Source organism: Rhododendron vialii, chromosome 2a, assembly GCF_030253575.1.
Source record: "Rhododendron vialii isolate Sample 1 chromosome 2a, ASM3025357v1".
In the NCBI taxonomy this organism is placed as follows: Eukaryota; Viridiplantae; Streptophyta; class Magnoliopsida; order Ericales; family Ericaceae; genus Rhododendron; species Rhododendron vialii.
This window is the reverse complement of record NC_080558.1, coordinates 35,706,737-35,727,285: the sequence shown is the minus strand read 5'-3', so window position 1 is coordinate 35,727,285 and position 20,549 is coordinate 35,706,737. Positions and strand designations below refer to the sequence as shown.

Below are 20,549 nucleotides of genomic sequence, written 5' to 3'. Positions count from 1 at the left end.
ATAAACAAGGAAAACAAAAGCAACGATCTGGATCATCGTAATTCTATCACGGTCAAATGGCTAATGTACGTTCAAGTACAACACAAGATTTAGTTTGTTAAAAATTACATTGAACATATAGGATTTAAAGGTCATCACTAACTCAATTTTTACAGTGGTCGATTTGAACCGTTAGGATTTTACGTCTCATTGATTCCATCATTGTCAACAAAATCGGAGATCATCGGATATGTGTGACCGCCTTATCGAACAACATTTGATGCATCCCGAGACATTAAAGTATTAGATTGCATGACCCGACCCCACCAAAGTCTTTATTTTTTGATCCGAACTGTCTACCTTTTACATATTACGAAGTTCATCATTCTTAACAAAAATTTAGTTGATCGGGTATCACTATATATTTGATCGAACGATAATTATCATCCAAAAAATAAATTGCATCCCAATCAAAGAGCTTTTTAAACCCGATCGAACCAAATATCTACGATAATGATTTAATCAATAAGCACAACAAAATCACAGCCTCGACTGTTGAAGTAGTTTTTTGTCTTATTGAGGTCTGCTAAATAATTGTATCGAAGATGATCAAAAAATATATCACATATTATATTCTTAGATATTGCTCTTTGTGTAGAGGGGCAAAGATGCCCTATTAAGTTGATTAGGAAATGTTGATTTTAATTATAAAAAATAAAGTTGATTACTTTTTGTTAAGGCATTTTAAAGTGTCACATAAAACCAACTTCATTGAGATTAACTTAAATAAAAACTACTAGTCAATAAACTTCACTAGGATCCAAATGAAAAGTTCATAGAAGTTCGCAGAGTCGATTAGAGGGATTTAGAGGGATCCAAAGTACGCATCTGATCCCGAAGTGTCTGATTATTCCGATGACGAATAGGATCTATTGAATTTTTTTTAATGAAAGTGAAGTATTGTTGTTTGATCTATGTAATACAAGTTTATGAGTTGTTGGTTATTAGTTAAATTGTGGGCAATCGTTTTATTTTTGTCAATTTTAAGCAAAGTAGTTATTGTCAATCCATCTTTTCTTATCTTAAATATAATACAATAGTTTCGATTTTAGTAGATCGTTATGGGGACTGACCAAACATCTTATCGAAATAAGAAAAAATTTCACTATTCATGTTGTAACGGAAAAATATTTTACACTACAAACGTGGTTCTAATTTTTTTTATCGATTTTACATTCGTTATTTTTAGTCACATTTTATTCCCATATTCACGAAAAAAGTGATCAAATTAATGAGATATCTTATCCTAGCCCAGAATCTTATTTTATAAGCTAGAGCCAGTTGAGATGGTGCTACCTGATTAGGTAGAGCTACTTCAAGTGGCACTAGTCCACGTCATACAACCCACGTAGCACATGGCACAATGCCACATGACATATAGCACCAATTAAAATGGTGCCACTCGGGTAGCGCCATTTGAAGTAACTCTAACGAGTAGTTTTAAAAATAGTTTGAAACCAGAGTATTCCGGCCAATGTTCTAAAAAAGAAATTTCTTTGATAAAAAACTCAATAACTAGTGGAGAATAGTGTGAAGGTTGATGGCCTTGAGGAATTTGAGGATACATGAGATGTGTTGGATAAGATTGAGTGAGATAATTGACGTGTATGTCTTTAAATTGTCTTCTAACTCCAAGCTCTCCAAACTGGTGATATGATGATCATCGTAATTCCTATAAGACTAAGATGATCAATGTGTTAGGATTTTGTGAAATTTGGTTGCTGAAGAGTTTCTAAATGGGTTCGTTTATTTCTCTCCTTTCTTTTTAGATGAATGTGCATCTCACTATTATTTATCCAAATTTAACTTAGGGATCAAATTTCTTCTAAATAAATGTTATTTTATTTTTTTTCCTTTAGTCCCCATAACCACCATAAAACCTCAAAATTTACTCCCCAAGACCACCCTTTCAAAATTCACTCCCCACAACAAGCATCAAAGTCCGACTATTGCATTAAAATTATATCTTCTCCCACCTCTTCATCATCACGAAAAGTATAGCTAGAGAGAGAGAGAGCGCTAGGGTAGGGGAGAAGCCAAAAGGTAAATCGGATGCAAATCTAATTTGAGAGAGAGAGAGAGAGAGAGAGAGAGAGAGAGAAGCGTGAGATTCTTCGTCTGCAACACTGCTATAAAGGTAAATGTAGAAATAGCAGGTTTACGTTGTAAATGAGAGTAAATGAAGATAGGTGAGCAGTAGGGATAATTTTCCCAAAAATGGGAACCAAACATCATTTTACGTTTTAAAAATGAGATAAAAATAGAAATCGAACAAAACAAAACTTGTGTTTTTGGTTAAGTCTCCTATAAAACAACCTATCATGACAAAAAAATAATTATAAATGACAACATGTATTACTAAATTAAATTAATATAACCATTTTCCCCCTTTAAAACTCTTTGGCTGTATGCAAGTCGTGATGTAATTGAAAATTTCACTTTTTATCTATGATTTTTTAATAATTTTATAATATTCGCAATCTTTTTCAATAACTAGTTTGGCTCAATCCAAATCTTCATATATGAAATCCATTGTAAGCTTTTGATTCTCATTTACTAGCCGAAGAACTTTTATAAGGGGTTCTTGACCTTTCAAGATTTTAGATGTTTTACTCAAAAAAAAAAAAAAAACCCTCTTATATATTATCTTCATCTTGTTGCCCATTTTACTTTTCATTCTTCCCCACTTTGAGTTTCTCCACTCGCTACTAGCAAACATCTCTTGTAGCATCCAACATTGATTTAAATCAAGGGTTCAGAATTGCATTGGCGAAATGTTAATCATAGATTATGAATTGGCTAACTGCCCCACCCAACTTAGCCCTCAAAGTCTTCTACCTATTCATCAAAATTTTTGGCTGCTTTGAATTCTTACCTTGATGCAAAGCAGGATCCATTATGGCTAATCTAGCTTCTGGCAAGTTTGAATAAATCCCCTTGCGAGTAATACTAGTTTCACAAACACTAGCAGATCGAAAATAAGATGGGCCAGTAACTCCCATCCTTTTTGAAGGATCTTTTCCCCGAACTTCCTCCTATTCTACTACTACCACCTGTGTCATATCTCCCCCCAACTTGTGCCCTAAGTCTTTGAGTGTTCTCCCATTCTCTATGTTCTCTTGCACTTTGCTGCCTTATTATTGTCATCTTAGGATCAAAGTCATTAATAGAAAGAATAATCTCATCACATTCATCATCATAATCACCATCATATTGTCGTTGAGTAGCTCTAATTTGTGTTGCTACTTCATCCCTCTATTTTTGTTTCTTTATTTTTTCCTCGATGTTATGTAGGAGGTGTTTCATCCTTTTCTCAGTTTCTTATCTAATTTTTGTTCAAACATTATGACATGATTTAATTTGTCATTTATAAGAGCCAAACGTTGATTCAATAGTAATCTCACCACTAATATTCCATCCACATAACTTGCAACTCATACGATGCCTATCACCAGGCACTACATTTACGAATTTTCATTCAATTTTATCATTGAGTACTTCTAGCACTTTTATCACAAGGAATATGCAATGACCCTGACCTGTCCCTATAGGTCTTAGCCATAACAAAGCACTAGTGAAACCATCGCCATATTCAATATACAATTTCTCATAATCATAAAATCAGAAGGGACAAGAGTGCGTAATGAACGGAAGCATATACTGTGCAATCTAATAAAACAACAACTTACACTTACAAAGGGCCAAGATCCCCAAATACACCCCAGAGTTGTGCTCATTTAACAAGTAATCAGAACACAACTTCCATCCACAAATTAACCATAAGGCCCAACTTCACAAGACAAGTGCCACATCATCTAACTCTTCGATTTCTAAAAGGTGGGGAAAACACATAAGTTAAGACTTGTATGAATGACCAATACATAATTTACATACTCTCCGTGGACATTGGTAAAAATATTTCATAAAGATTCAAATCATAGAAACATAGCCTTGATTATATAAAGCATATTCCTCGTAGTCCATGTATCAACCATACATCCCTGGTAGTGGATACATTTCGACGTCGTAGCATTATCCCGTAGCATTTTATTTGTCACATAGTAGGAATGTCTTTGCTAGATATGAATACATACCCACCTTTCCTTGATTTCCATGGAGTTCAACTCATAGTATAAAACAAGTTGAATAGAGCCTTGAATCAAAACCTTGTATTAAATTCATGTAATTCATTATGAATATGTTAGGCTAAATTAGTTTATTAGGGCTAGAATAAAATTACATGCTTAAATATTAATTTTTATTTACGTGACTTAATTTTTCCAAATAATGAGCATGTTTAACTTGTTAAAAGTTCTTCTTGTTCATTTGCCTATTTTCACCAAACAATTAAAATTGAATTTCCATGTTTTATTGGATTCAATTTAGTATTTGTGAAACGTATATAAATTATATTTTATGGATTCAATGAATGTTTTAATTTTATATATATTTTCAACAGAAATCAAAGTTGTGTCCGTAATGTACGGTGTTGCAGATGTGGTTGTAATTTTTTGAGTTTCGATAATTTTTTCTCAACTTTTTGTTATGAATGGGGTCTTCTAAGGATCAGAACTAGGTTCTAATACACATATTTATACTTAGGGATGGTAGGGTAGAAGTTATCTACCTTGGGTTTGGCCAATTAATCTTGAAAATGTCTCAAAACGAAAATGGAGTTTTGAAGAAGATGGCTTCTGGAATGGCTATGGCAACTGATTTGAACCAAATTGAGGGTTGAGTAGCGAAGCATGGACATGTGGAACACATTGTGGACTTTGTCAATTTATGGCTACATTGCTAGGCGATGATAGGCTACTTCTTCGATTCTTTCCAAAATTTCAAATGAGACGATGTAACATGGTGACAGTTTTTCTTTCTTTCCGAATCAAATGACACATCGTCTAGGCTTGAGTTTTAAGAACTTGCGTTCTTCGACTTTGTTCGTTAGAGGTCTGGTTTGCTTGTCGGCATAGCTTTGCTGTCGACTCTGAGTTGTCAGAAGTCGTTGTCAGATGATTTTGACTTTTTCTATCATTTCTTGAACAAGTTTGAGACCTAGGAGACTTGACTTTCCTAATTATGTCTGATAGACCGGGGGTCTGCATGGTCGTCCATATAGTGCTTCATACGATACCTATAACTTAGATTTCAAAGGAAATTGGAAATAATACTTATCTTTGATCGAATTCACCTACAACAATAGCTACCAAGCTAGCATTGAGATGACATATATAAGTAAAAATATCTGGATAAAGGTAGTAAAATAATTAAGTTAAAAAAAAATTAAAATTGTGAATCATAAATTATTTGACTCTTGGGTCTTGCCTGTTCAAAAGGAAAAAATTATAGATAAAAAATTATTACTTATAAAAACTAAAGGATATTTTAATTTTTACATAATATTAGAAAATTAACTTTTCATTTGCATAGTCTTTCACACTCGAGAGAACAAAAGAATAACATTGTAAATTCACATCACATGAAGACTAAAAAAATTATGGTTATAAAACGAAAAAGCTGTTGGGACCGACAGATGGTATACTAACGGCCGCGCGAGGCTGACCACGGGTCTTGCACGGAAGTTGTTCCAATGAGAATATTAGATTGATCATCTACACATATCATATTAAGCTGATTTTTTATAGGTGCACTTGGTTTTGTTTTTAAAATTACTAACAACTTGAATTTTTCGTGCAGGACCCATAGTAGGCCTGCACATCCGTCAGTCTGGGACCAACTCCCAATAGTGGAAAAATTTTCAGTGCCGGGTGGGTATCACGTGGTGCTCATTTGATGCATCTGAGCCGTCCATTGCATTTTTGGACGGCTCGAATTTGAAGAGAGAGAGTGTTTGAGTGAGAGGAGAGAAAAAATTTCAATTCGAACCGTCCTAAAGTGCATTAGACGATTCTGACATGCCGAGCGGGTACCACATGGTATATACCCACTCGATACTAATAGTAGATTTTCTCTCTCTTATAAAAAGGGAGCGTGTAATGAGATCGGATCCCGTGTCCGACTCCCATCCAGACAGAGGCTTGTCCAACTCTTCTCAGTCGTTGATCTTGAAAATCAACGGCTGAGATGAGCTGAACACTTTTTGCAGCAAAAACGACATCGTTTTGGCATAAAAAATGTTCGTCTCATCTCAACTGTTAATTTGCGAGATGAACAGCCGAGAAGAGTCTCACGGGCCCTGTCCGGATGGGAATCGGACAGAGATCTCCTTCGGATAGTAGTCTTCATTTGCCCTTTGGGCGTTTTTCCGGATAAAAAAAAGTAGTAGTAGTATCCATTTACGTAATCAAGACCTTTGCTGCGTATACTGGTTCAAAAGGAAAAAATCAAACACACATATCGCAAATATCGTCAAAGCCCTCAGAGCTCCCAAAGCAGAAGGAGATGAGCCGCTCAGTTCTCTCTCACTTCCTCTCTCTCTCCAACGCTTCTCCTCGCGTCTCCTCCTCTACCATGTACTCTCTCTCTCTCTCTACACACACGCCCAGATATATATGTATATCTTACGTATACACCAATGTAGATGTTCGAACACATAATGTAGTCAAGCTGAAAGCTTGAACGCTGTTTAGTATAGAAATCTACTGGAACCACAAGGTTAAAGAAATCTTTACCACAATTGAGTTGTTAACTTCTAAAGCAGGTCGTGCAGCATAGACGCGAGTAGATTCTTGAGAAGATGTGGAACCATTCCCCAACGCCGTCTTCCGATTAGTTACGGCGGCGTCGCAGGTTCTCGGTGCTATTGCAGCCTCTCGGTCTCCAACCCTGTGGGCCCCGCGGCGGATTCCGGCTCTGTCAAGTATTTTTCAGCTATTTATTATGTTATTTCCTATGCAAATTTGTATTTTTTATGGCGGTTTAAGATGGGATAATTGCCTTAAATTGAGTAAATTGTCTTTTTGTTTGTCTTTTCTAAAGTTTTGTTAGATTCAGTTTGAACTTCTTTGGATTAATCGGTCAGTCTTTATAGAAGAAATATAAAAAGTAGTAGAAATTTATAATGGCAAGTTTAAAAAAAGTTCTTTAAGGAAAAAAAGGTTCAAAAAGGACGTGTTAGTGTTATTGTCTTTTTGTTTGGCATTTTTGAGCTTTTTTTTTTTTTTTTAACATCGGTGTATATTTTAGTAATTTTTGATTCTTCTAGATGAGACGATGAGACGAATGATTGATTTCAAATATTTGGCAAAATGTCAAAAGAAAGTTTAGTAAGCATCAATAGTATCCACTATCTACTGACTTTATGAATAAGTAATTTAGCCCAAATCATCTCTTAATCTAAAAAAGAAGTAACACTCATTGACGTGTGTAGAGATATATACGCACCTTGTCCATTCTTCCAAAACCATGTGATCCAGTACTCTAGTTTTGTTATTCGGTTCTGATAATCAGTTAAAACCTGCTAAGTTAAACCAAGCAAAATAAAGAAATTGAAAACTAAGGAAATGACTAAGAGAAAGATAAACAAGTATCTTGAACAAGTTGAATTGGGAGACTCTGGTGGCCTCACCTAATAGAAACAAACAAATGAACATGCTGATATAGGGACAAGTAGGTATGTTATGTCTGCATCTAAGTACGGGTAGGGAGGGAAAAATTGCGTAACTGCCATAGGGAGCGGGCCAGTTGTTAGGTGTCAAATTTCACAGCGAAGGAAGCTTAAAGTTAAGACATTAGTTGTCTTTTAGAAAACACACAACACGTTCACTGTACAGAACTATCTGATGCTTTTATAAATCAGGGAACCAAATACGAGGAGGATAGTTGGTGAATCAGTTTACATGGTTTCAAGTCGTGTTACTGTCACTCCTTTTGGTTAATAAAGCTGGATCATTTACTCCTTTGGAAATGTACTTTTTATTGAGCACTTTTGGAACAGTACAAATATACTGAAAAATCACAGAAACAGTTTATTGAGGGCAAAGGGTCACGTGATTAGCAGAGGGGGAAGCAAATATGCTTGTCTGGGATGAGGAAAGAGGGGAAAAATGATGGGGAGTAGTTTTTTTTTTTCCCATTCATGGTCGCCTTTCTTTAATAATGTTTAGTTTCTAGTTCTCATTGACTTTCCCAAAGTTTGATTCTGTAATGGCTGAAAGTCGTTATTAATATGTGTTTCATAGGTTAATGCATTTCTGAACCCTATGCTTTTCCCAACATTTAGTTATTTATTTATTTGTTTTTTGAACAGGAAGAGGATAGTGTCTGGTGTTCAGCCGACAGGATCTATACACCTCGGCAATTATCTTGGTGCCATAAGAAATTGGGTCTTACTTCAGGTTGGCCTACTTTGACATACGGGGTGCTTGTTTTTCACTGAATCGTCACCGGCACAATCATTCTAGGGCTGATATGATCTTATGATTTGTTACTATTCTTGGCACTTCCCTTTTCTGAAGTAGTTATTTTGTAGGAGCATGCGTTATAGATTAATAGTCAATTGGATTTCTTCTTCTTGAACATCAGTGCCAGTGAGGTACTGCACATATGAAATTGAGGAGTGCATACATCGGTAGAAGTGACAATGATCAGGGTAACTGGAAGTTTAGCATGCAACTTTGTGACTCATGGCCTTAACTTAGGTATCCTCAACTAACCCTTTCCCCCCGCTCCTCCACGCTGGGAGTGGGGGAACACTATCAAGTGTTTCTAACATCATGAGTAAGCACCACTACCGTAATGGTTCAGTTATTTGGACTTTTAGATTGTCAATACTACCCTACATTGGTTTCAGCTTTAAACTAGTGTGAGTAGGAGAGACAACACAGTTTGAACAACTGACTTGTTTGTTTTTGGTAATTGCTTATTTGTAACATTTTACATCCATTTTATCTTATTTAGCTGAAGGGTGAATTAGTTTCTACGTGCCCATCCCGTGTAAGGGTTTTGGTTTAAGTTTCTAAGACGTGTATGTGGCAGTGCGCGCATTTTATAGTCATTTTTTGTCAATTCTGGATGAATTGTATAATCCATTTCACCTTAGGCTAGCTTGTTGTGCAATGTGCATGAAAGGGGACTGTAGATGCTAATTTGGAGGTGTCTTGAATTGTTTTTCGTGTTTTTTAGGACTGTCATGTATCATATATGATGGCTTAGTCAGTTCCACTTCTCCTGATATCTGCAATATTGTTTCTTCGAAGTAACTGACTAATTTAGTCATGCCCTGTTCCTACTCCAGCATGTCCATATGTGAAAATCCCAGTCTCGTTTATTGTAGCTTTGGGTTTAAGACATACACACTCATGTTCTCAAGATTAGCATAGGTAAAAAGGGGTTGTCCATTGTGCCGTAACCTATATAATTCAATCTTTCATGCTTTATTTGATGGGTCATTTGCCATGGAGGCATGATCCAACTAATTTTTCTGCTATGATTATATTTTTTAATTATCTGTGAAAGTCTAACCTTATCTGGCCTTTCATGATCTGGTGTACTTGCAGGATGCATATGAGACTTTCTTCTTCATTGTTGACCTGCATGCGGTATGTTTTATTATGCCCCATACTTTTTTGAACTTAGTGGTGATTTGGCATCTTACTTTGACTTCCTGCATGTGGCGCCATTTAACTTAGTGTACACACACCTTATTTATATGAAGGTGCAACTGTGCTGTTAATGTTAATTCCTATCGCTTTTTCTGGACTTGCCTAGACCATTAAATACATTTTTACATCCTGCTGTGCATTGCACGTATTTTGTCTTTATTGATTTTGCTTCAGATGCTTTGTGACTTGCATATACTTTTGACTTATGAATCTTGACAATCTTGCTTTGAACCTTAACTTCTTTGCTATGAGAAGAATATCGACTAAGGAAAATTGGCTTTTAGTTGCATATGGGAACATGATTTTCTTTTTCCTACTTCTCTCATTTTCGCAAACTCTAAGAACATGTTATACATCCTCTCACAGATAACTCTGCCTTATGATCCACAAGAATTATCTAGAGTAACAAGAGAAACGGCTGCTATTTATATCGCATGCGGTGTTGATACTTCCAAGGTTTGGTTCTCTTCTTTGTTTTCTGTTACCTTTTTTTTTTGAGAACCTGAAATGATCCTATACAATCTTTACCCAAGTGTGAATGGATAATGGCTCAGTTTGTTGTCACGTATATTTTCCTTGTCTTTGTTTTCATGTTTTCGGAGATATTTTTTTGGAAATATTTTCAGAGACTAAACTGCAAAACTTCAAGAATGCTCATGTTTTCATACTGTTTTAAGTTTGTGTGCAAAAACAGCATTGAAAATACAGAAACAACTCAAAATACAGAAACAATCTCTTGAACTTCCTGAATACATTTTGCGCAAATAATTCGTTAAAATGTTTCCCTACAGTGTCCATATTAGCTATATGTTTCAAGAATGAAACACAGTATTTGAGAATGACACCAAACATGCCGTACTAACTCGTTTTGTTTGCACAGGCTTGTATCTTTGTGCAGTCTCATGTTCGTGCTCATGCCGAACTGATGTGGCTACTTAGTTCTGCTACCCCAATTGGTTGGCTGAACCGAATGATTCAGTTTAAAGAGAAATCTCGCAAGGCGGTGCGTCTTCGCTGTATGCAGATTTATCTCCACATTGTCATTGTCACATTGTCATGGTTAATGGATTTAGTGTTGTACTTGCAAAGCTAAGGTGATCAAAATCATCAGTTGTCTGGCTGGTTCTTTCTTTCTTTAATCATATAACTGCTGCAATTGTCGAATGATAAGCTTCTTTACTGGCATGAAACTTGCTAAATTTGCAGTATGCTGGAGAAATAAAAGGTCTATTTAATCACCTTTCCATTTTGATTTTTATTTAGTATCATTAAGTTTCAAAATTTTGTGAACAAAATAACCCATCTGAATAGAAAGATTTTTGTTGGTCATTTGTTGGCTACCACTCACACTTGTTCTTATTTGCAAACATGATTTGACAATATGGTAAGTGCACGAACAAAACGATGATAAAGGACAACTTTGTTATAGAGATGGGGAATTTCCCAATTCTCTCTTTTTTACTTGGGACGACGACGACAACAACAACAACGGAACCCACGTAGTCCCCATTCATTGGGGGTATGGGCAGGGGAGGATTGGAGACAGACTTAATCTTTGGCAATATGCACAAAGTGGCTGCTCTCAGAATACCACGGAAACAGTGGCCCCCTTTGCTGCGGAACCATGCCTCCAAATCAAAGCCAAATGGCATCAGAGAAGGCAGGTCTAGAGACCCAATTCAATTTATGTTACTTGGGAAAGGAACATAAATTCATAATTTCTCTACTTTTCCCATGTTTGGTTCTACATTTGGAAAGAGAAGAGATGAAGTGAAAACTGAGATGTTTGTAGTTCTTCATAGGTCCACCTCAGTAGGAGGAAAGATTGTTAGGTGCTGTGTATCATGCTCTTGGTTCAAACACCTAAGCTATTTCTTAGAGGTTCTTCCGTCTTTTCTCTAGTCCTCTTTAACCTTCCAAATATAGTGAAAACCTAAGTGTTGTATACAGATGTGTATAGTAGCAGTTCTCACTATCACAGTCTGCGTTTGATCCTTTTCACTATGTGCTCCCTTCATGTTGCTATTCTCCTTGTGCATTGTCACAGATGATATTTGTTAATTACATCAAATTTGATTCTTTTCTTTTGGTTTTTAGGGTGATGAAAATGTTGCGGTTGCTCTTCTTACTTATCCTGTCCTTATGGCAGCCGATATTCTTTTGTATCAGGTGGTTTTCTATCCATGCAGCATTAATTTTGTTGGGCTCTTTTGAATCCAGTGCCTTTATGAATGCCGTTTGGTTGGTCTTCTTGATTGTACTACGAGTCTATGTCCATTTTATTCTTCGACTTGCAAAAGAAGATTAATATATTGGATTACTTTATGCTTGTACTCGTTGAAGATTTAATTGCATTCTTCAGCTCTTAGATGTATGCCTGATTGGCTTCACTTTGATGATCATTACCCTGAATATGCTTGATTCTTATAAATTGCAGCATTCCTCTGCAGTCTGACTTTGTCCCAGTTGGTGAGGATCAGAAGCAACATTTAGAGTTGACTCGAGAGCTGGCTGAGCGTGTTAATTATTTATATGGTGGAAGGAAGTGGAAGAAGTTAGGAGGGTAGAAGCATATTACTCAATATCTGTTAGTTATTATTCTGAATATTACTGTTATCGTTTAGTTGTTATAATTTAGTAGTTTTGTATTAGGGAGTGATTTTATATTTTATTTTGGTCGCAGGCGAGGTGGTGCAGTTTTTAAGGTGAATTGTGTTCTTTGATATCTGAATTGATACCCTTTACTTTTAGCTTATAAAAAACAGAATTTGTAACGATTTGACCAAAATAATTTTGCTGTTGTAGGTTCCTGAGGCCCTTGTTCCGCCTGCTGGAGCACGGGTGATGTCCCTCACTGACGGGCTTGCAAAGGTTTTAGTTTTCAAGATTGTATAATTTATTCCTTTTTATCTATACTACGTAATGATGACACAAAGCTTGTTTTCCCTGCATTTAGGAACTAAAAGAATCCCGGAAAAATTGAAGTTCACATTTTATAACCTTGACATAGATCAAGGTCTTAATAACATTTGCCTTGAAATTGGCAGTAGTTTGAGACTTTGAGTTGATAGATATGTTATCCTGTACGTATAAATGGTGTTCATAAATATGTTATTTGGGTTGTCCCTTAGTTGCACGAAGCGGGGGGCGGGATTGGGGGCGGAGGCGGGGGAGCGCCATAGGGAGCCTTTAGTAATAAAGAAATACTATGCTTATGTTAAGTACTTGAGCAAATTTAAGTTACAGTAACATTTTTCTTCTATCTTATCATGACTTTGTATTTTCTCTTGCTTGGTATCTTTTATTTTGTTTCTCTTGAGATTTATATGCCCAAGAGGTATCCTAGTTGGGATCGAGTTCCTTTCTCTACAGGAGCGAGGTTCCTAGGAGAGCCTGGCTTGGGAGCGTTTGAGCGACGTTCTGAGGTGGATTAGCCACCCACATAAGAGGTTCCTGCAACTAAGGTTTGTCCACAAGTTCCTCATTATGTCATCATTGTAGAGAGGTCTGCTCACTAATGGTTGCATTACTAAATAGAAACGTGAAAAATAGAACTTGAAAGTCAGTGCTGACTGCTGAGCCATCTTGATCACCTTTGGCTTAAATTTACCTATCTTTTGTAATGTTTTCAGATATTTTCACCCCCAATTGTATTGCTACAACCAGTTTTCGGCATCTACTAATCATATCATGCTATAGATACCCCATCAGAAATTATTTGATGCTTGGCAAGTTTTTCCTTATCCGCACATCCTTGGTGGCTCCATCCCTTTTTAAGGGTTTAACTCTTTTGCATTTCAGAAGGAAAAAAGGTTTGTGCATAACAACTGCATGTAGACAGGTCAAATGCTTTTATTGCCCTTCAATGTACATGTTGTTGATGCATGCCTTTGCTAATATTTTCTCAGGCAATCGACTTTCAAATGGTAACCTTCCTAAAAATAGGTCAATGGATGTGCATTGTTAGATCAGCATTATTGTCATTTGTTACCATGGCCATCTCGAATTGAACAGCTTTTCCCAAAATGCCTTCTCTGTAGAATGTGATTAGATTACTAGAATGAGTGATATCTTACACACTGAATTATTGGGAATGAATGTCGAGAACTAACAGCTGGTTTATTAATACCATCTCTTTATCTCTTGAGTTACTACTTTAAAGTCTGAATGGGTCACGAAATATCAATTCTTTTGTCATCTCATATTTTACTTTCTTGTTCAGAAGGCTTGCATCCTGCAAAGAATCTCTATTCTCTTAGGCTCTATCAATTATTTAGGAGAAACATATTCAGCACTCTATTCTGAGCCGCCCTGCCTTTCATGATACTCTTTTCGGTGTTACAATGACTTCATCTTGTACAAGTGAACCTTTTCTTTTTTGTTCTCAGTTGCTTGGTACAATCAATTCTAGCACCAACTTTTCTACCTGTGTTGGGTTTTACCATTTTAGAGTTGGACTGAACATGTAGAGTCTGGATATATTTTTGTCACGCTAGGCGCTAGTCAGCCACCTTCGAGCGATTAATCAGTGCATATTTATTAGTATTCGGTGATTAATTGTTAGTTGGACCTAATTGGATAGACCCTGCCAACGATTAATCGCCGTTTAATTCCTTGTTTTAGAACACTGGTTTTTGTAAGAGTATTTGTTTCCTCTGGAGAGTAGTTTCTTTTCCAATAAGAAATAATCTTTTCTTTTTTTCCCTGTCCCACTCCATTGGTGTCAGCTTTGAGGTGATACCCGAATATATTGTGGCTATATCTGCATGTATTGTTGTACTGGTCTTCTTTCATCAATTGACACACTTATTGTTGGTTTTGTCCGTAGATGTCCAAATCTGCACCTTCCGACCAATCTCGAATTAATTTGCTTGACCCAAAGGATGTGAGTGTTTTCCTTATCGACGTAAATTGCTTCTGCTAGTTGAATAATCTGTTGAACCTTTCTGTTTGTCTGGAACATGAAGGTGTATTAATTGAGAAGGACTTCTGACTTTGTTTTAGATGCTTTAGCAGGATGTGAAGTAATTAGTGAACAATGATATGCTCCTTATATTTGCCGAAGTCGTTAATAGTACCCTCAGATGTGTGGCATGACTTTGTCCATCCCTATGCTGGATTTGTCGACCCATGCTTGAATTGCAACTTGTCATACTTGATTTCAGCCTTATGTTAACTGATACAAATTGTCTGCCAACTGCTAAATATTGTTGGAACAAAACCCCATGAAGTTTCTGGTATCAGTTTTGCTGCCTATATACAGATGAAGCCTAATGTAATAAAGTCTCCTAGGAAACTCTCTCTCTCTCTCTCTCAGTTCTTTGTGAAGCACATTGACTGCTGAGACAGCAACTGATGACTTTGGTGGAGATAAAGTTCTCTATGAGTTCTCTTTTGAATTACTATGTAGCAGATGAAGTTTGCTATGGATTCTATCAAGGGTAAGCAGAACCAAAAAATTCTAAATTCGCAATCAGAAGATTGAAACAATGAAGAAGTGAAGTCAGTGACTTGTGGCCTGAGTGGTTGTGCGGCTATGCCTTCTCTCTTTACTAAATAAAACAATTTAAACATTGCTTGGTGCCACTGATAGTTTTCACTCATGGGTAAAGACTAGGAGCACCTAGAATCCACCAAGTTGAAGTCCTAACCATCGGATTCATTAAGATCCCTTGCTTGACTGCTTATATGATCTTTCGCAGCGAAGGCTTGCTATCAAATTATTAATACCAAGGGACATGTAATCTGACTGATGCTAACCCATGATTGATCCATATTTTCAGTGCATGATACAGAGGCATAACTCCTTTCTGTAGCGGTGTAGGTAGGGCCCACTCCTCGTTGGAGAGGAGGGGCAACAACCTTGTCAAGCAGGGGGCCAATTCAACTCGAAGTGAAGGACTTTATACCAAGCTTGAACCTGCATATATTACTGGAATAAAGTTTAGACATTCCCAAGGTCCAATGAAATGAAATACCATAGCCCATAGGCATCCCAGCAGTTTCAGTTTGTTGGCATGTGTTATGTTTTTCGTGTTTAGCTTAGATTTCAGTTAGTAGTGAATATAACTATACCTCACATTCCGGTGGTAAAAAACAGTCCAATAGCTTGGCATATGTCATTAGCCTGTACTTTGTGTAACAGAATTCTTCTTACGAATCTTACCTATGTGACAAAGTTCTCTAACCTCTCCAGTTTCGCATTGTCTTCCATTATGATTTCTTCTTGTATGATCTGCATTTGGTTGTCTGCTTTGTAGGTAATAACAAACAAGATAAAACGTTGCAAGACTGACTCATTTTCTGGGTAAGTCTTTTACTACTTTTTTCATTGAGTAGTTAATTTCTTTCTTGTGACCGCTTTGTTGAAGCTTGGATCGGTACCTCTCCTGTAATTCACAGCACCCTTTCTTGTTAGTCCGCATTCTAATTCTCCTTCCCTGGAAAAAACTTGTGCTGTATTGGTTTAATTGATACCTTCTAAAATGAACTGTTTCCATGAATTGTGATAAACTCCTCTCTCTTATGCCCCCCGTGGTTAATTATGCAGCATAGAATTTGACAATCCCGACAGACCTGAATCCAACAATCTGCTGTCAATATATCAGCTCATGACTGGCAAGACAAAACAGGTACTGCAATTCGCATCTGCAAATTTTATTAATATCGGCCATGCTTTAAGGCTAGTTATTACGTTCTGTGTATGTATGCATCTGAATTCGTACATGCTTTAATGCTATCATTTCATTAACAAGGGCCATACGAGGGAATTCGTTTAGACATTGTAAGTTCAGTATAATCTGAATAATGAAGAACCATGCACTAAATTTCTTTGTTGGTTGACAAACTGCCTAGTAAAAAAGGTTGGGGTTGTGGGTGTGGGCATGAAATATAACAGATGCCTTGTAAGACCAGAAGTCTTGTGTTCGATTCTGCTCTTCTTGGCTTACTCGATACCTGTGACTTGTGGGATGGTTGCAGGGATTTGGGATTTATCCTGTTGGGTTGGGTCCAAGTAGGCCTGGCTTGGAAGTGTTCCTCTTCACAACAAGTGTGCATAGTTTTTTGTCAGTAAAGTTTGTGATTGCCTCAATCTACTAGACTGTCTCCATTACCTTGGAGGGGTTTCTTGTGACAAAAGAAGGTGAATAACAAGAAGTGAACAATTTTTTTGCAAGAAAAAGGTTGTGTGTTTGGACAAGAATTTTAATCTCAGTCCTTTTTGTCCTAGGTGCTGTGGTATGAGATTTTGGTAACTTGTTTCTTTTTTGTTTGTATTGAGGATCATTTGACCACTCATCAGCTAGTTGTAGTATTATTCTTTCTGTTAGCTCAGCATGCTTCATGTGGAAATTTTCTGAGCTGTTCTTTATTTACAGGAAGTTGCACATGAATGCCAAGATATGAACTGGGGTACATTCAAGAACGTTCTTACAGATGCTTTGATTGATCATCTACTTCCCATCCAGGTTTTTCCTTCTAAATGTGTTGCTTGCATGATTAGGTTTAGAGGGCAAGAGTATAGTTGTGCTCGTATAATCATTTTTTTCTTTCCATCAGTGGCTAATGCATATCATTATTCTCTTTTTTTAAAGCATTCGAGCTGCATTTCTGTGTTATTACTGAGAGTCAGTTCGTTATAAGCTTTTGTGGCATGGAACGCAACGTTTTGGGCATTTATTGTTGGCTACTCACTGCACTAAACTAACACAGACTAAAATTGACTCGGAAGTTACAATTTCAGCATGATAACTCTTTACGGTTTGCTTTAGAAGATGGTGTATTTCAATAGCTAAACATTGAACTATTGAAGTGAATAGGTAAAACAGGGGTTTAGTATACAATTAAAACCGAAAGTTAAAACCAACCACAGATTAATCCTTTTTTTTTTTTTTTTCCCCCGCTGGTAGTTGGTTTAGGCGAATTCTGTCCGAATCTATAAGCTGCTCTGCTTTAGCATTCCCAAGAAGTTGCTCAGGAGTTATGACTGTTACCTTTCTAGGCAAATGGGATTTATGTCTACAGTTCAGTAAATATCTCCATCCCAAAAATTGTCATGCTTCCATTATTTCCCTGCCCGAAGTGGTTGTTCCCGATAAAAAGTCACAGAAGTTATTCTTTTACTTAAAGTATTTTGCTCCTTACAAGATAATACGTATGAGTACCGTATACACGAAGCAATTAGGCATTGCATTTTCTTTCCTTGAAAAGGAAGGCAACATATTTGAGTACCATATACACAAAGCAATTAGGCGTTCCATTTTTTTTCCTTGAAAAGGAAGGCATTCTGTGTTTGAAGATGCGTTACATTCCTTAGGGATTAACTCTTTGTTTTATTTCTTGTTTGTATGAGCTATTTTCCTTCTAAATCCTCAAAATAAAAAGGAAGCAATACTATATTTGTTGATATATTGGTACTCAAAACAATGACAATTGTTCAGCTCTGTTAAGAACAATTTTTGGAAGATTAAGCCAACAAAGTGAAGTGAGTTGTATTTACTCTTACATTTGCAACGTTGTGTTTTTTCCCATCACGATCCTCATTTTGAGATGGGGGAGTATTGGACCTAAAAGCCACAATGAAGAACTTGCCAAAAGTAGTCTAAGTTCCCGTTGATCTGTGAAACTAAGTTAGTGGTTGCTGTTGCTCTGTTGAAGTTGGTTAATCCTGCAATCGATGAAACATTGACTCGTACCCACGTCCGTGTAACATAGGTCCGAGTTTGAGAATATGATTTAACAATGACTTTGGTAAATTTTGACAGGGCTAGTCTTAGCATGTGTAAACTTTGTCCTATGCCATGTTTCTTTTTTCTTGTTGCTGAGCTCTTATTGTTTCACCTTAAAAGTTTGAGCTGGAAGGGACATGCATCTTCGCCCAATATAATTGTATTTCCATCTACTTGTCAAGGTTCTAAAAGTTGCAAGGCGCTAGTTGGGCGGCAGAGGGGCACCTGGCCCCTAGGCCAACTAGTCGCCGATTAGTTGTGGACCTATAGATTAGTTGGATTTTTTATTGTCTAAAATATAGTCCCCCCTCCCCAAAATTAGAGTAAGCAGAACAAAACTTCATTAACATCAAAAATGAAAACATCAAACATTCATCCATCTATCCATCCATCGCAACCAAATGTTTCAACGTTTAGTTTTGCACCTATAAACTATTTTTTTTGTCCTGGAGTTTTCATCATTGCACATGTCATCAAAGTGAACATTCACTTGTTGCACTGCTTCCTTCTTTTGTCATAATTCGTACTCTATGAGAGGTTTGCATTGCTACTGATTATGTTTGCTTTTGCTGCGATTTAGGGATGTTGATTGTTGAGAGAACTCAGAAGTCATTACATATTATTTTGTAAAATAACGCTTGATGCCCTGCCAAAAAAATTCCAAAATATACCCATTTCTAGTCCCGCCTACCTGACTAATGCCTCTAGCATAATAATCCCACCTAGCCGATTAATCGCTAACTAATCCTGCCTAGCGGCTGCCTAGTGCCTAGGACCCTAGTTGAGGTGGCACACCATCGAGGCCAAACTTTTGAATTACGGCACCATATTTATTTTTAAAATGAACTTTCGCTATCTGTATGTAAATAACTGCAGCTTCTATTTCATGTACTAGCAAGGCAGGCTGTATTAAAGTACATTAGTCTAGGCATCTATTTTTTATTTTAGTGTATTAGTGCCAGTTTGCCACTTCGGTTACTTCAGGACAAATGTGAAGTTGCATGAGTTTAACATTTTGCTAGTTGGTGCCTGATGTTCTTTTGGGTACTAATTGTGGTGCTGGTGTTCCAATCATCAATTGGGACTTCCTAATTTTTGCAGGTTCGCTACAAGGAAATTATCGATGATACAGGGTATTTGGATAGAGTTTTGGTAGAGGGTGCCACTAAAGCTACAGATGTGGCAGACGTTACTCTCAATAATGTCTACCAAGCAATGGGATTCCTGAAGAGATGAGCGAAATTGATCCTGTGAAAAATCTTCTGTGAAAGGTTACTGAGAAAGTGACTTGAAAGTTTTCTTTTGGATGACTAATCGTTCCCTACGGTTTTCCGATTGTACCGATGAGCACATTCTTGCTGTGGTAAAATAGGATAATTATAAGGGAGGCACACATTCTTTGATCCAGTTAATGCTTACATCTCGTTTTCTAGATAGGTCCCATTATTTTATTGCTTCATGTTCACTGGAATTATGGATTTAAATTCAGTTTGCTTTTACATGCAATATAAATTGATGGTAGGACATATACCACTTTCACTCTTTGTTAGATTTAGTATAGACTATTAGGCAACCCTTTTTTTCTCAAAGCGATGTGACTGTTATTGTGGTTTCAAGTATTATCACCGTTTAGTCGATTTAGGTGATCTATTAATTTTGCAATATGAGCAAGTCGTTCTGTTCCTAGCAATGTAACCGTTTAGTCAATTACTTGTCAATAACTTATTGCAAGTTTTTGTAGTTCCTTGCTGTGCTGTCGTTCCTAGTCAAATGAATCCACATGCGATCAGCTGCTGGGGATAGATATCTAATGTAACCTTGTTGGAAACATCTGGAATTATGCTCTCTTTGAATTCCCTTTTGTCTTTCTAAATGTGTGTCGTAAACAACGTTAAGGACCTTGCAATTGGATTTCAGATTCATCTGAAGCCCATCAGTTAGGAGAGAGACTTGATAGTGTTACTTGGGTTTATCATGTCCACCGTGGGATGCTTATCAGTATAGGAGAGGATAGAAAAGGAAGAATATTACCATTCGACCAGTGAAAGGGAAAAACACTGATCCTATCCCATTACCACCCACAACTTTTGTTTCTTTTCTAAAGGGAGGGTGTGACCACATTTTTTTGGCCAAAACCACAGCAGATATTTGACGATAGCTCAATGTTGATGTAAAACATCCTCTCTCTTGGGTGGCGAAGGAATAAAGGGTGAAAGTT

General features: G+C 36.8%; 1 protein-coding gene and 1 non-coding gene across 6 annotated transcripts; one reads left to right on the top strand and one right to left on the bottom strand.

Moving 5' to 3' along the window:
• Window positions 1-6,353: 6,353 nt before the first annotated feature.
• On the top strand, window positions 6,354-19,870 carry LOC131316094 (tryptophan--tRNA ligase, chloroplastic/mitochondrial). Of its 5 annotated transcripts, XR_009197001.1 has the most exons (16): window positions 6,359-6,512; window positions 6,698-6,859; window positions 8,249-8,336; window positions 9,498-9,539; window positions 9,969-10,058; window positions 10,483-10,605; window positions 11,700-11,771; window positions 12,053-12,165; window positions 12,286-12,307; window positions 12,408-12,473; window positions 14,431-14,487; window positions 15,863-15,909; window positions 16,153-16,234; window positions 16,584-16,746; window positions 16,982-17,071; window positions 19,433-19,481. XR_009197001.1 is itself a non-coding variant. In XM_058345368.1 (15 exons), the coding sequence occupies exons 1-15, from the start codon at window positions 6,442-6,444 to the stop codon at window positions 19,565-19,567; spliced, it is 1,257 nt and encodes a 418-aa protein (XP_058201351.1). In that variant the 5' UTR covers window positions 6,354-6,441; the 3' UTR covers window positions 19,568-19,870. The 5 variants fall into 5 exon arrangements, 4 of the variants coding, with proteins under 4 accessions (XP_058201351.1, XP_058201350.1, XP_058201353.1 ...); XM_058345368.1 differs by lacking the exon at window positions 16,584-16,746 and having other exon boundaries at window positions 6,354-6,512; window positions 6,701-6,859; window positions 19,433-19,870; XM_058345367.1 differs by lacking the exon at window positions 16,584-16,746 and having other exon boundaries at window positions 19,433-19,870.
• On the bottom strand, window positions 11,210-11,320 carry LOC131318294 (small nucleolar RNA snoR100). Its single transcript, XR_009197618.1, has one exon. It is a non-coding gene; the product is annotated as a small nucleolar RNA snoR100 (small nucleolar RNA).
• Window positions 19,871-20,549: the final 679 nt, after the last annotated feature.